Consider the following 16,734-nt stretch of genomic DNA (forward strand, 5'->3'; position numbering starts at 1 on the left):
CAAACAAACAAACTTCTGCTGAGTAATTACAATTTATGTATTTCTTTGTATATTCTATATATGTATTTTCTGTTGTTTTTCTTTTTAGTAATAAAATGTCTTGTTTTTATTACTAATGTTACATATCTTATGAAAGCTACATCTCATTTCCAAAATGATCATTAAAGCTTCTAATGTGTGCAGCATGTGTATTAAATGTATCAATTCTCAGTTTAAATGTTTTCTTAACTGCAGGAATGGTGAAAACATTTTATATTCCAGTTATTGAGAGTGAGACTCTTCAAGCAGTTTTTCAGAAGAATGGTTCTGCCAGTACACTTACAGCTCAGTCTAGGTATACATTATGTAATTTTTCTTGTTATTAAACTCATGCTGTGGTTCTGTAGATTTTTGCAGTATGAATTAAAACATTTTCAAGGCCCAACTGAGTTGTATCAGTTCTGGTGATAATGCATGATTTGACAAGTACTCTTATTTTAAGTTTTGTTCTATTTTTTATAAAATTGGTTTCTAGTAGCTGATTATCTAAGAGTAATATATTCCCACATTTACTGTTAGAATACCTCATAAATATACAAAGATACAAAATAAATTTCAAAATGTAAAAATATACTATAATTTATGTGGACACCATTATCACAGAACCATTGAGCTCATGATTCTAACAGTTTGCCACCAAGCATATGAACCTAGTACCAAGTTTGCCACTGAGCCAGTAAATGTAGCCCAGAATCTGCACTGACCCTAACCTAGAATTTGTCACTGGACTAATTAGTCTAACCCACAGTTTGCCACCAAACTAATGAATCTAACTGAGAGTTTGTCATTGATGCATAGTTTGCCACTGAAATAATGACCATAGCCTAGATCTTGTACTATGTTTGTGATCTTAGCCCATAATTTGTCATGAAGCTAAAGAACCTAGCCACAGAGTTTGCCACTGAGCCAATGACAATAGCCCAGTATTTGCACTGAGCTAGTGAACCTAGCCCAGTGTTTGCCAGTGAGATAACAAACCTAGACCAAAGTTTGTTACTGAGGTAACGAATATAATCTTAGCCAAGAGTTTGCACTGAGCTAGTGATGATAGCCTATAGTTTGCCACTGAGATAATGAACCCGGTCCAGTTTTTATCATATTGTATGCTACACGTTAAACACGCTGTGATATATAACTCACATCTCTACCACACTAAATTTTGCTTTCTATATTTAATGTGACTCAAGAACTGTTCCATTTTATTCATCTAGTGTTACAATTAAACTTTGCATATTTCAGGGCTATTACATATGAACCTCAGATCTTGTTTTTTTGTTATTGGTGATATATATTTTATTACTAAAAACTGTTTCAACCATTTTGACTAAAAGATCTCAAAAGTAGTTATTTACAGTTTGCCTCAGTTGTGGTTTTTATTAAAACATCTTCCTAGTACAGTACATTAATCACAGAGTTCCATGTATTAGCATTTCGACGTAACTATAAATTACACTACTGAGAAAAAATTTTTAGGTGTTACATGATAAAATTAATTTTTACTACTTGATGTGATAATCTAAATATGTATGCAAGTTCAAGTCAGGTAAGTTACCTCTGAATTACTGAAAGCCTTTCCTTGTTGAACTCAAGTTGTCAGTAAATCACGTGACAAAGTTTTCATATGTCCTTTACACATTGAAAAGCATGCATCAGTTATCCATAATTTTCCATTCTAACAAATTCCTTATAAGTTACTGAGGAAGCTTCAAGGGATCTTACGTAAGGTCTGCTTTCCTGCCATAATTTTAATTTTCTTGTTGACAGTCATGCTCTTAACTTTGCTTGAAATTTCTTTTGATTCAACTATTTCTGACACTTTTGGAATATCTATATTCCACTGAGCTAGTGATTCTAACCCAAAGTTTTCCATTGAGCTTATGAACCTAGCACTACGTTTGCCAATGAATGTATCCTAGAGATGCCACCTAGAGCTAGTGACCATAGCTTAGAATTTACTAGGATCACTATATGCCTAGGGTTAAAATATGAGTTACATAGCCCCAATGGGTGAAAGAGTCAAAGAACATATGAGCCACATGATAATAGAAATAATAGCAACGAGACCTGTATGTAATGAAAATGTTAAAGTACCTACCAAAAAATGTGACCTCTGTAATATGTCACAGGTTATCTCCTATATATGTTCCATTGTGATGTCGCAGATACGTCAAAGGTGGAGACTCTCAGAAATGTCACAACTACATCTCATTGTGATGTCAAATATTGACATTTCTAAGACTATGTTTCTTTCTATTTCATCTATAATATTACATTGAGAAGTAATGAAGTACTGAAAGATTAATTGTCAGAGATTACAAAAAAAGCACAGTTTCAACTGCAACAGAAATACAATATGTAAAAACTTATGGCTGAATGATAAAAGTTATGGAAAAACTTTATTTTGGAGAAAATTGTACACAGATGTACAATATATGGGTAATTGCTTGATTCTAATGATGCGTTTTTGAGTTTACAAGAATAGAAATGTCAGTAGTTTAGAAAAGGCAGAATGTGTAATATTAAATTGAAGAGCCCGCTCCGCTAAGTCATGATGAATATTGATTTCTTTGTTCATATATAAATCTTCTGTGTTGATTTCATTATCATCTTCACTATCAAGACCTTGACGCTCATCAAACAAATCCCATGTGGCAGGATATGTTGTCATTTTTATGTTCCTCTTCTGAAAGGCCGTTAACAGAATTTGATTTTTTATCATGATTTTTTAAATCCCTCTCAGCATTTTTACTATGCAGGATATTTCCACCAGTATTTCCATAAGATGTAATGGGTGTATGACCTTCATAGCCACCACTATGATCTGTTTATAAATATTCAGAGTGTTTAAAAACCTGTTTAGCTTTCAGCAACTGGCATGCCATTGAAGATTTTTCTCTTGTTTATTACTGTCTTATAAAGAACTGGTACAGTGCTGAAACAGAATTTCTAAGTCTTTATTGAGACCTTAATATTACCCAGGTTGACAAATTTTAACTTATGTTTAAAGATGCTACATTTTATGAAATAAGAACTATATTTTTTGTTTTGTTATGTTTGATCTAAACTGTACAAATTATCATGAACTCTGTAAATTAAAGCTGTAGAAAATTAAACGTATAATTATTGTAAAATATCAAGGTGGCAGATATTTTAAATTGTAAATTTTCACATACTGAGAGAGTTCAAAGTACAATAAAAACCATAAAATCAAATGAAAGCAGGTGCAGAAAAGTTACAAGCTGAGGCTATTAGGATAAATAATTGTGAAAATATATTAGAATGTTTGATTTAATTTAATATTTTTCAGACTGTCATTTCACTGTATTTTGATTATTTCACTAATGTTATGTTAGAGAAAATAACATATAGAATATATAATTTTATTGAAAAACTTTGATATTCATTCAGATATTATGTAAATGAAATAAGAAAAGTCTAAGATGAAAGTTAAAAAAAGTATTTTTATTTTTAATATCAACTTTCACTCAGTAAAGGCTTTGGAAATTGACAGGCAAATCTTTAATTTTTTGTATACAGTGGACTTGTAACGTTTATTAAAAGCTTGCCAGGTGCTGTAAAGATACATATAGAAATTCAGAATTAAAATAAATATTACTGTGTTAGCTTCACAGATACACAGTAGGTCCAGTTAGTGTCTGTATTAATTGTTGAAAATGTACAGAATACCTAGTGTACAAGAAGTAAGAAATGTGTTACTTTAAAAAAATGGATACTTTTCACAGATGCAGTGTATTTTGTGTAACTTTTTTGTTATAGTTGAAGGGCCATATTCATTTTCTAACCAAAGTTTGCTATTACTTCATTTTGTGTTGCTGTTTGTTTATAATTATTTATTCATTTGTCATAGCTTTAGCCAAGGTGTATGTTTAATTAACCAACAGTGTTGTCAACAAAAAAATATGACTGGAAATAGCTCTGTCTCTTGTAGTTTTTTTATTATAGTTGAAGGTTCATATTTATTTTCTAATTGATATGTTCGTGTCAAAGTGTTCTATTTGCTGTTTGTTTATTATGTTCATAGGTATGTTTAGTTCATCAACAAGTTTATTTTAAAATAACTGTGACTGTTAACCTGCTTCAAATGGTGACTATTTGATAAATATTTGTTTTGCTTTGAAAAGTCAACTGTGGCTCTTGTAATTGGTGGCAATAAAGCGCACTTGTAATGAAAGCTTACTATATATAGGTACACAAGTATTGTACATGAATCAGATACATGTACATAAACAATGTATACTTTGTACTTAAAATATAAAAACATCATTACGCTTCTTTATAACATATTTTAAAATTATCTGCAAATATTTTATTTTACTTACATAAATTACCCATAAAACTAAAGGGTTTTTAACCAAATATAAACTAATAGTTATGGTGACACCATCCATATATCTTGCAAATTTGTATTATTGAAGTTTCAAACCTTTGGAATCTTCAGAGGTCAAAACATAACCTTTGTTACAGCCCTAGTTTTTCTGTTAGCAGCAGGAAACCGCCTCAGTGGCTTCAGTCACTTAATCTTCACTATGTTAAACTCTTTATTTTTTTTCATGCTGTTGAGTCATTTCCATGTGTATTGAATGTGTGATCCAAATTATGATAACTAGAATACATTACCTTATACGTATTATAACATAACATCATGGGACAACAGGGGAACTATTCGTCCATCTAGGCTGTCCCATCCTCTAAACTCAACTAAAACTATTAAACAAAGAAACAAAAACCCTCAAGACCAGCCCCTAGCATTTGTATAGTTATCAAGATTTCTTATAAATTCATTTAAATTTACTGCCTCCACAACATCTGTAGGCAGTCTGTTCCAAAGAGTACCCATGTACCTTGTTAGAAAAATAAAACTGTATTAGCTGAAAATGGCTTCTACCCTGCCAAAATTTATATTTATATTTATATTATATTTGTATAATTTCTAGACCTACAACAAGTTAGAAATAAGTATCAACAAATGTTCAGCCAAATGGGAAATATTAAAGCATATGAGTTGTTCACAAGATGACCATGTTCTCTTAAATTGCCTTAATCGCTAATGAATTGTGTTATTTTGTGACTTTGAACCTGCTTTGCTAATCAAAACCAACTGTACACCTGGCATCTTTATCTCATACTTAACTTAGGTATTAATTAATACATGGCTTGAGAAATATTAAAGGAACAAATCATAAAAGTAACATTTGCAAGTCAAGTATTATGAAATGAAGGCTGTATCTGAAGCTGTTGTCAGTCAAATTAAATATTGGTACTAAAATATAAAAGTCATGCTTTAGTCTGTTAGTGTTAGTTAAATTAAATTTAAAGTGGGTCTTGCAAAATAGAGATATCTGATGGGCTAAAAGAAACTTAATATGTCAAAATATTAGTTCAGCTTATACTCACAATCCATTTAGTAGCCTATTTCTTAAATCCTGAATGCAATGAAAAATCTACAACCTGACTTGGAAGCCTATCAGATTTTTAATAATTTTCATTTTCATATATATATATATCCATAATGTTGTAAAAACATGTAGGTTCAAGAAGTCTTGATAGAAATTAATAAAAACTCTATAACCCAAGCATTTTCAAAAGGTGGATCTTTCTTCTTCTGTTTGCTCCTTTCGAAAGCTCTCGGGTTATAGGGTTTTTATTCATTTCTATATATACATATGTTTATTTATTTATTTATCTACTCTCCCAAACTTATAAAATCTAATTTCCATAAATTGAACAAGCAAGCCTAATTGTAGCTACTCAAAATACTGAACTAGTAACATTAGGTCAGTACAAACATGCAACTTGATAATAATATATATATAGTAACTATATGCACTCTTAAAAGTGAAAAATCTCTGAGAATTATCACATTGTGTCAGTATAAAAATGGTCTACATATTGATCCCTTGATACTAGGCCTCATAATGAAAAATAATCGATAGGATATTATTTTGTTATAATTATATTATAGGAATTTGTTGACTAGCAAAATCATAGAGTGCAATTGATTCATTATCACCCATGTATAAGGAGTTTTGAAACCATTAAATCTGTAAATGGTCAAACAGCCCTATTTAAATATTTCTGTAATTCTATGGCATTACAAAAAATATTTCTCATACCAAAACTGGTAGAAAAACCAGCATGCATCAGGTTACAAGTGAAGAGTGTAGTGTTGCTCTGTAATGTATATATATAACTTGTGCTGCTACTTAGTTAGTATTGTATATAATGTCTCAGGTACATTTTCAAAACATTCCAAAAAAAAAACATGGTACCTGTGACTACTCAGAAACATATGTGTCACCTAATGAAAATTACGTAACACAGGCACCAACTTGTGACCATAGGGTGACATTACAGAAACATGCCGTCTTTGGTGGATACGTATGTGATTCTGATTAAAAATAGTCACGTAAACAAGATTTAAGTAAGGTTGGAGGCCTTAATTACACAATTAGTTTGTGTCATACAGGGTAACCTTGTTGCTGCAATATCAATCTCAATTGTTCATCATATTTATGTGATTGTGTATTGGTATTCTCATTGGGTATTATGATCATGTGGATGTTTAATTTATATTTGATTAAGCTCGATCTTTTGCTCAGGTCTAAGCACTTTCATGGTCTGCAGTAACAGATTTGTCTGCTACAGTACTAGCTTTAATCCTGACAAAACGTTTTTGGTCTCATTTCTTTCTCTCTCGGGCATGCTTTGTTTTCAGTATTTCAGTTACACTTGAAGGTACTTGTGCCATGTGAGATGATTCAGAGTTTGAGTCTTTATTACTTCCATCTTCTGGTATTTGGGTTGTAGAAGTTTTTCAAAGCTAGTGCTTTACTCCTACATTTCATATTCTCCTTCTATTATTCTTTCTTAAAGTTTGGACCCTCAACTTTGTTATTGCAGGAAGGGGATATTTCACGTGGTTTTTTACTTTGACCCATTGTTACTTTTGTGTCCTACCTGCTATGATTTGCCCTGATATAAAACATTATTTTTCTGAACCAGTATTAGCTGTTCTTTATTTTCTTGATTATTTTTATTCAGACTCACATACCTCCTTTAATATTTTTATTACCTTTGGGTCTCTATTACCATTTGGCTCATATGTTCCATTGACACTTTCACCCATTAGACTGTGTTACAAGGTATTCATCTTTTAAACCTGTGAATGCAGGTGGGTCAAAGTGCCCTTGTCATGACTGTTTTGCAGAGTTATATTCAGCATTCGATTAAACCACCTTATGTCCAAAAACTTGGCATCAAAACATAATTCAGATTTTAATATTATCTATGTTTTAATTTCTTAATTTGAAAAGGAAATAGTTAAAAAATTCTCAATCTTCACTCTTCTATGTGATATGACACATCTGCACTCTGATCTCTTTCCCATTTAGATTTTATTATTTCAATAGTACAGCTTCTATAAAATTTTAATCTCCTACTTTCTTGATTTGCTGAGATATCAGTAAATTTGTCAAACCCACCAATGAAGCACATGTTATCTTTTAATACATTTCAAGCCAATTATTTGCTCATGCCTACTTCTCTGTTGGACTTGTTTATAACCAATAGAAGAAGCATAAAACTTATTTGTTAATTTTTGGTAAAAGATAGCAGTTCTAAAAAAGACAAAAGTTTGATGTGTGTTGAGTAGTCATTTCTCTGACCAGTAATGGAAGTTTTTTTAACCTGTTTGTAGCTTTGTTAGAAAGCCAGATAAATTCTACTAATTTATAGACATTATATTCTAGTGTCTGATATAATTTGTATATTCTAAAATGCCTATTTGAAAGATACATTAATATTTTTGGATAATAAATATAGTGAGAAAAAGAAGGGTTACTGAAAGGCATCTGAGTGTAAGCAACCTGAATGCCTAAAGTAAGTGCTAGATCTCTTGTAAACAAATGTAAAAATTATAAACATGTTAGACTATATAACAAAATTGAAAGAATTAAATAAATATATTTTATGAAATCAATTAATAATAGAGCTTGTGGTATTTGCATTGTGTGACTATAACCTAAGTGTTTGTTTACCCCAAGCTCTCTTGCTGTGATTTATTGCTCTTCATGCACTAAGAGAGTGTCCAAAGTACAGTAATAAACCATAAAATTGAGAAAACAGGCTGTTAGGATAAATGATTATAATTGTATGTTACAGTCTGCAGTAATTCTACAAAATAAAGAATTTTACTTTGTATTTTTCAAATATTTTGTTTAACTGCACATTGATGATTTCACTAGTTATTGTTAGGGTAGAGAAAATAAGAGAAACTTTACTGAAAAACTTTTGATATTTATTCAGGAGGTTTTATGTTAATGAAATATGGAAACTGTAAAATGAAAAGAAGTATTTTTATTCTCAGCATGAAAATCACATTTCACTCAGACTGACTTGCTAAAGACTGTAAATTTTTAGTAAAAATACTATACATTAAAAAGTCTGATTTTTTGTGTACAACAGACTTGTAACTTTTACTAAAAGTTTGTGAAATTTTGTGAAGATACACTTAGTATAGTCAGAGTTATAGTATGTGTAGTTTCACACTTACATGTTAGTTACAAGATACATCAAATTGACTAACCCATGTGAATTGAGTTAATCAGATGATCTCCACATATATGTGCATATATATATATATATATATAGATTAAAGAAATCTCTGATTCATTTTTTGTCTTTACAATTATTTCACTTTCACTTGTTTCCCAATCAGGGGAAGCTTGCCAACATTTCATTTTGCTAGTTGTCATTACCCTCCATCAACCTGTGTATAATGTTTCAATGCTCACTACATATACTCCACTTTTTGTGTGGCCTAGAATTGGTATGATCAAGATGGATCTTTATGACTTCTGAACCAGTATTAGCTGTTCTTTATTTAGTAATCCAGACTCTGTTCTGGATTACTCCTCTGTCCAGACTTATGGAGTCATCTCAGATTTTTATACATCTATAGACACTTGGATTAGTGCTTCTTTGGTTCATCAGTTTCTTCAATTCAATTTTCTGATCATCATTCAATTTCAACTCTTCCAGTTTCAATTCAATTTGGAACCTGAAAGTTTTAAACTTTTCTATAGCAGGGGATATTGAGGTTGTACTTCATTTTCCCAGGTTTTTTTTATTCTCATCTATTTATGGTGCTAAAGAAAACAGGAGATTGGAAATTGGTATTAGATCTTTCCCATCCCATTTGTTACCTAGATATTCCCTCTTTCCAGATGGAATTTATTAGAATCTTTGGAAGGTTATTTCATAAGGGTTTTTGTATGATAAATGGGAATTTCAAAAATGCTTATTTGTATGTTATGATTCATACATATTCTCATCGTTATTGTCGTTTTTCACATTTTGGAGTGGTTTATCACTTTATGGCCCTCCGTTTTCGATTTGGATGTGGCACTCTGTGTTTTCATGAACAGAGTCAAACCATTAGCTGGTCTTCTACACATGCTCAATACATGGATGGTTAGATTATTCTTTTTCCATCCTTGCCTTACACTGAAATAATCTCCCAGTTAGTTTCTCTGTGATGGATTGTTCATGAGCCCGATCTAAAACTCATGCTTAATCAATATCTTGTTCATCTGGGATTTTGAATTAACAGTTTTCCAGAAACTCTACACCCGTATCCTTTGGCTTTTCAATCTCTAGAATTTTTGGGTGCATACTTCTCTATCTGCTAGACATATTCTTTGATTTGGGATTGATGACAATTTCTTAGCTGGTGCTTGCTTGAAACATAGTCAGTAGGATCTTGCCCTTTGTGTAATCTATACTCAGTCCTGTTATCTATTGAATTAACCCCAGTAGTTAAGCGGTAGGCTTAATGTCTTTTAATACTGAAATTTTGGGTTCAATTTCTGCAGTGGGCACAGCACAAATAGCTCATTGATAATCTTAAGGCCTTTAAACAGTAGTAAAGATAGATCCACAGAACATAGTATCATGTACTCTAACAGTTGTTTTCAAATGTGGCTCTTAAATGAATTTTCTATGTATGTTCGCCTTTTCTTCCACCTCGTCCAGATCTGGATCTTTTCACTGATGCCTCTCTCCAGGGTTGGAGTGATGTGTTGGGATGTGTAATTTTCTAAGCTATTCTGTTTTAACATACTTCTGATGGAGCTTTGGGCTGTTCAACATGAATGTCAGGAGTTTCTCGATCTCATCGCCTTTGCTTACTGTTCTCCCTTTACATTTTTTTTGGTACATTGACATTTCTTTCTTTGAGCTGGTATTTCATTGATTAGGCTAATGGTTTGGACCTTCTATGCTTGATGTGTTCGTGACCACAGTGCATCATCTTCTGATAATTTACTGGTTTTCAGTTCCATGTTCAGTTTCTCCAATAGTGGAAGCTTTGAGCTAAGCATGGGATAATTTTTATTCTGTATGTCTATTCTCATTTTTATTTTTCTTGGGTATTGGCTAAGATCGATTGGTGCAATTGTTCAATTCTTTATTGCTCCTTGCTGGCCTTCTCAACCAGGATTTTCACTGCTCTTGCCTTCTTCTTCGTTTGAATCCTTCAGAACATGCTCACTCTACAATCTTTCTGTGAAGGTTTATTTTGTGGTACTTGTTCTGAGAGATCATAAAACTTTTCTTTTCAATTGACGTGTCTCATAATCTTTTTTTTTGGGGGGGGGGGCTCTCTACTTATAGAACCTTCCTACCACAAACTTGGGCTGTGAGAAATGGTCACTAGTCTTTCTATCATTCTTTCATATTACTACTACCTACTTTGATAGACCCTGATTCTCCTTTTGAAGAATGTTTTCCATTCTGATAAAGGTTTTTGTTCCAAGAATGGTTGCTTATTCCATATGATGATTTTCGCTCCATGTATTTTGCACCATCTACATTAACAAATTAGCTTGTGCAGCTGATCTGTCTTGTTTATCATGTGTTCCCTACCACCTTAAGCATGGATTTCAGGTTAAATCTCATCTTAATTACCATTTGGTTAAATCATTGGCCCCCCTTGAGTGGACATCTTGCATGGGAATGAACCTGAAACTTGTTTGCTATTTTATCTTCATCATATTGCTGTATCTTTAGTTTCAGGATTCCTTATCCACTAGGGTTTTATTTTACAGACTAGTTGTAATATGTATATTGTGCATTTTTGGTCATTCTGCTCCAACACCCCTTGTTAACCATTTGCAGGATGGCTGAATTGAGTAATTTTGACTTAAAACAAGTAATACACAATAACAAAGATAAAATATAATGCTGTTTTTTATTGTTTATTAAAAATCTGCATTTATACTTGGGACTCTTGCTCCTCTGTGTTTGACCTAGGCATCCCAAGTATCACCCAACACCTATGTTCATACTTCTAGGGGTGTCTGACATTGAGCATTCATTTGATTATATATATAAATACAAAAATAACATGACCCTTCCATCTGTGAAACTACCCTATAATCATTTCCTTAGTTGTAACTCTCACGTGTCACATATATCTTTTTGTTTGTCTGTTGCATAATTATACCATGAGAGGGTGTTGCCCTTTGGAACTGGACAGAGGATGCCATTTGGTGGCTGATTATTCCTCAGTTTCTACATTTCCTGTCCTTCATGGTATCAGAAATTGAACTATCATTATCACTAGATATCTCAGCTCCAAACAGGATGGGGATCATCTGTGTTTTTATTATTATTTATTTATATTTAAACCAGTATATAAATCAGTCATAAGATGAGAAAAACTTCTTTACATTGGAATGTAGGTACAAAAATGCTTGTTGATTCTGAAATATCTCAGTATACATGACATTTCTTGTAAACATTTTAGAATTATGTAAGAGTTTCCATGTTTCGTTTTCTGTTTGATTTACACTATTAATTGATTTTGATTCCTAGTCCATGTTAGAACTACACCTAAGAGCAAAAACAGACTGTTCCAGGCTCATCCCCACAAAATGCTTGTCCTTGAGACTTGTTCACAGTTATAACAAAAGTTGATATTATCTGAAATTGCCTCCTTTTTAAATAAGTGGTATCTGAATGTCACTTAGCACCAAATATATGATCAGTTATGAAAACTAAAAGTTAGAAAATCCTGACTTGATTGGGATTTGAACTTGAGACTTCCACATGAGAGTTTAGTGCTGTAACCACTGAGCTACTTTGACAATTAGTCTGAAATTCAATGTTAATACATATTTCAAATTCCTAACTTAAACTATCATGGTACTTAGGTTTTTCCAAATATTGAAAGAAGTTTCTCTAAGCATGATCAGCTGTTAATTAAAAACTTAAAAACTCCTGACTGTACTGGGATTTGAATGTGAGACTTCCTCTTGGGGTTTGAGCACTCTTACCATTGAGCCAATTTGAGCATTACTAACAGACAGTGGCTTTTGTGTGTGTGTATATATATATATATATATGTGTGTTTCAGTTGGACTGTTCTCTTGCTGTTGAGTCCATCTTTGACTAGCTAGGGCCTTTGTTTGGTTCTCCATAAGTGACCACTATTTTGAGCAGTTGTATGATTTATTGGCCATTTTTATTATGGATGAAGAGGTGCAACTGCCTCTGGAGTAAGTCCTTTCATAATATATATCTGGGCTGCTTCCACAAGAACCTTCCACTGCAGGAGTAGGACATAGTATTCCTCCCACCTACTTATGCCACTACCTGTCTCTCGTTGTTGACTCCACAGGTTCAGTACACCATTAACATTCACCAAACTGTCCCTTTTTCCTGAATTAAAGGGTATTATGGATGAAGAGGTACCTTGCTAAGGAGAATGCTTTCTTTCTGAATGTCTTTTATGTTTAACATATTTATAAGGTTGGTCTGCCCCTCAAATCCAGTTCTGTGAATTATTTTTTGGTTCTGGATTTTCCTCCAACTCTGCTTGGCTACATACTCCTTGTAGCTTGTAATTTTATATTATTTTTGTTTTTCTTTTCATGTTCATTGGTTCCCACCTCCTTTACAATGTGGATATTTTGGCTTTAATTTTTCATTTTAGAAGTGTAAAACAGGTACTTAAACTTCCCTCAGGCCTCTCCAAAAACTGAATGAATGAAACTTTCAATAAAATATTAACTTATTGTGAGAACGTGAGCTTATGTAAGATCCCCTGACACTTGCACAATATTAGGAAAGTGGATAATTATGGGTAAATGAGTTATGCTCAGCAATGTGTAAAGGACATTTTGAAACTTGAAATCATATGTTTTATTAACAGGAACTCAAACTCAATGAGGAAAGGCTTCTAATATTTCAGAGATAAGTGCCTGTTTGAAATTTACTTTAATTCTAAAAATGTAAAATTTTAACTTGAACATCCCAACGTTGATCTATACTTTTGCATCATGGTTATTAAAAACAAGTTATAATAATGTGTGAATATGCATATGTACATGTATAAATATATATCTTTAAAATGTACAAGCCCCTTGTGGCTCAATGATAAGTTTGAGGCTTATAACTCCAAACTTCTATGTGGTGGGCACAGTGCAGATAGCCCAATGGCTTACTGCATTTCATAAGAATTATGCCCAAAGTATTTTGTGCATAGTTAGATGGCATCACAATTATGACAGAGAAGAGGATAGCATGAACAGTGTTTATGATTAATATAGATGGTGCTGTAGGAAGTATTGCCACTAGACTCTAATCATGGTAACTAGAATGAGCCGATGCTATACTGTGCACTTATATGAGAAACCTGTAGCAACCATAAAGCCTGAAAAAAAAGGCATTTTTTCTTTTACATTCTCTGTACTATTCTAGGAATTAGTTATCATTTTGATATTTAGATAATTACTCATTTGTTTTTGTCACAGTCATTCAAATACAACCAGTATTGCAAGAAACTTCAATTTTCTGAGAGGATAACTCACCTCCTCACACAGAATATCTTCATCCATCTTGCATCTGCCTATGAAACTTGCATGCCATTAACCTTGAGCTAAGTCTAACCTAAAATCACGTGCAGCAATAATCTTCCACTCATAGGAGGGCAATGCAAAGTGCTTGTGCAATGATTCCCCCCAAAGTACTTGCACTTGAAATAACTTCATTCTTTTCCTCAGCATTGTATAGAATGGAATTGTTTTTAAAATTATTAATTAATTATGTGAGATTTGTGATAGTCTAAGAAACTTAACTTTTGTTTAAGTTTAACTGAAGAAAAAATAATTTTTCCCTGCTTACTCGTTGAATTATCAAGTGATGGTAACATCCACTTCATCCCATGATAGTGATGAAGTTCCTAACACAGGACCTGGGGGCTCATTGTTTGTATAGAGGATGTAACAGCCACTGTTCAACTTGTTGTGGGTTCCTTCATGCACACTGGCCTCCTCCTCCTGTCCATTCAGCTAATGTTCCTTCTCCCTAATTTGAGCACGATCAGGATTATGATGATTTTGACCAGCTATCTTCACCAACAAGATTTGCTATTGTCACAGCTTTATATGTGATGGAAAATTCTCACCCTTTTAATATCTTCCTTGACATGATATCAGAAATATGTTCTTTTCTTTCTCTTTTCCCCCTTGTCTTTTGATTCCTCCTGTGATTTACCACATGAAACCTATACTCAAGAATACTTTGTTTTTCCTCCTTCGCCTGATATGAGAGTCCATGCAGGCTTGCTTCTCAAACACTTGTACTAATATTCCTCATCCACCTGACTTTTGTTCTGACTTACATCCATTATTTATTTCAGTTCCTCAATTCTCAGTCATTGGAATCTCTTTTAACTGCTGGGGGGTGAACCCCCTTAACTTTTATTTCCCCTTCAAACACCCAATTTGTCACACCTTCATCTCTTATGACACTCCTGCATTACCTCTCGTCACTTCATCTTATGTCTGAGGCACTTCATTGTGCTCAGGAGTTTTTCTGGAGAGGTTTGTTCTATTCTTTTCACCACATTGGATCTTATGCTCATCCCTCCATACTTGGTTCTCTGGTTTTAGGATGGATGGGATGCTCTCCTAGCTCATGTACATCTCCCTCATGCTTATTACCATGATCTTTATTGGGTTTCATTTATTCTCCCTGAGGTCTTCAGGGATGTTCTTCTCTCATTGGAGACGTGGGCTGAGGTGGCCCTTCATCAGTTCTCATTGTTCACTATAGTTTCTTGTCATTCTGTTCCTGCATCTAGGCCTGCTGAATCCACATCTCTACTTCCCATTCCAGCTTCCCAGCCTTCATCTACTTCCTGTCCTCCCACTTACCAATATCAGGGTTGTTGCTCATCTTGTCATTGACTACTGTGTGGAGGCCCATCCATTTGTCTCTCTTTGCGAGCCTTTGGTCTCCATCTATGTCCAACAGATGGGTTCTTCAGGTTTTCACCCACAACCTATCCAGTCATTTCTTATATCAACCGTCAGAGGGGATACCCATTCTAGAGCTCTGCTTTTATGCATTGGACCTGCTATTTTGGGCTTATTTCCATTGGGTTTGTCTCCTGGCTTTTCATCTCTTCTCTCAGCTGGACAGGGTTCTAACTACAGAGTAATCTTCTTACCCACAAATTTTATGTTGAGTTTGCTTTCAGTTGGTTATGCACTCTCACTTTTGCCACTTCCAACGCTACATTCCCCCTCTTCTAGTCCCCAGTTTCTTGTCTTTCAGCCCTGGTAGTCAGTGCTCTCAGCTAGGACTGGTCTCAACTTTTTCTGTATGTCTACTTCATCTTTGTCTTCTCCTTCATATCCTTGCTTTGATATGCAATACTCCTTGTTGGGTCCTGTTGGTGGCACCTCTTTTGGCCAGCACAACTCTAATTTCCTGTTTTTTATCAATTGGCATCCAGGCCTCCCTCTTTCTTTCCCCAATTCCCACTCTTATGCTCCAACCACTTCTGTCTTTTACCTAGAGGTGTTAACTCTTCATCTCCACTTGTGGGATTTGTGCAGTCCATTGTCCACAGGACTGGACTCTCCTGTCATTTAGACTTTTTCTTATCCCATTTCTGTCATCCTTCAACTCTGTCTGTTTATCAACAGGAGTGGTGGGTTTTTCAACATTTATCCATCAGCTACTCCTTTCCTCTAGGCTGTGTTACTATGGTCCACCTTACAGCTTTTTTTCACATTGTTGTTTGACCTACATTTCTCTCTTTCTGGTATTGTCAGGTTTTTCTTCTCCTGTCCTTTCCCCATTGTTTTGATCCTTCCTTCTTCAGTGACCCTCTCATCCTTCTCCCATGCTTGACTGGGACTTTGATGTGGTTTTACATGCTCTTACATGTACTCCATTGCAGCTGTTACCTTCAAGTTCATTATACCATCTTTCTCTGAAGGCATATTTTCTTCTCCTCCTCACCTGTGATTGTTGTCATTTGAATGTTTATGCTCTCAATGCTTCCTGCACTCTCTTTCACCATTCCTTACTTCTCTATGCAGATGGGCCTTTCTTCTTAGACTTTTTTGGCTGTTTGGAAAGGTGATTTTCTTTCATATTTTGTTGCACCAGTTTTGTCAACTCTTTCACTTTCTTATGTCTCATTTTCACTGACATTTGGATGAGATCCTTCAGGCTAGCATGTGAATGATTATGCACACATTCACGTCCCATTATTTTTTTCATCTGTTTTTTTTTGTCTCCTGCAGGATTTCAGCTCCTTCCAGTCACTATTCTTCAGTACAACTACATACCATCCTAGTAAGTGCATTTTCTTTTTCA

General features: G+C 33.8%; 1 protein-coding gene across 10 annotated transcripts in view; it reads left to right on the forward strand.

The window, feature by feature from the left end:
* The window catches only part of LOC106461546 (cell cycle checkpoint control protein RAD9A-like), a 93,032-nt gene that overhangs the window by 42,652 nt on the left and 33,646 nt on the right, over positions 1-16,734 (forward strand). For 9 of the 10 annotated variants that reach the window (XM_022388535.1, XM_013921380.2, XM_022388533.1 and 6 more), the window contains exon 6: positions 235-334. In XM_022388535.1, coding sequence (XP_022244243.1) covers positions 235-334 — 100 coding nt within the window. The remainder of the gene's footprint in view (positions 1-234; positions 335-16,734) is intronic. The other variant, XM_022388536.1, reaches the window with a different exon arrangement.

This window comes from Limulus polyphemus, unplaced genomic scaffold, assembly GCF_000517525.1.
Source record: "Limulus polyphemus unplaced genomic scaffold, Limulus_polyphemus-2.1.2 Scaffold983, whole genome shotgun sequence".
Classification (NCBI taxonomy): domain Eukaryota; kingdom Metazoa; phylum Arthropoda; class Merostomata; order Xiphosura; family Limulidae; genus Limulus; species Limulus polyphemus.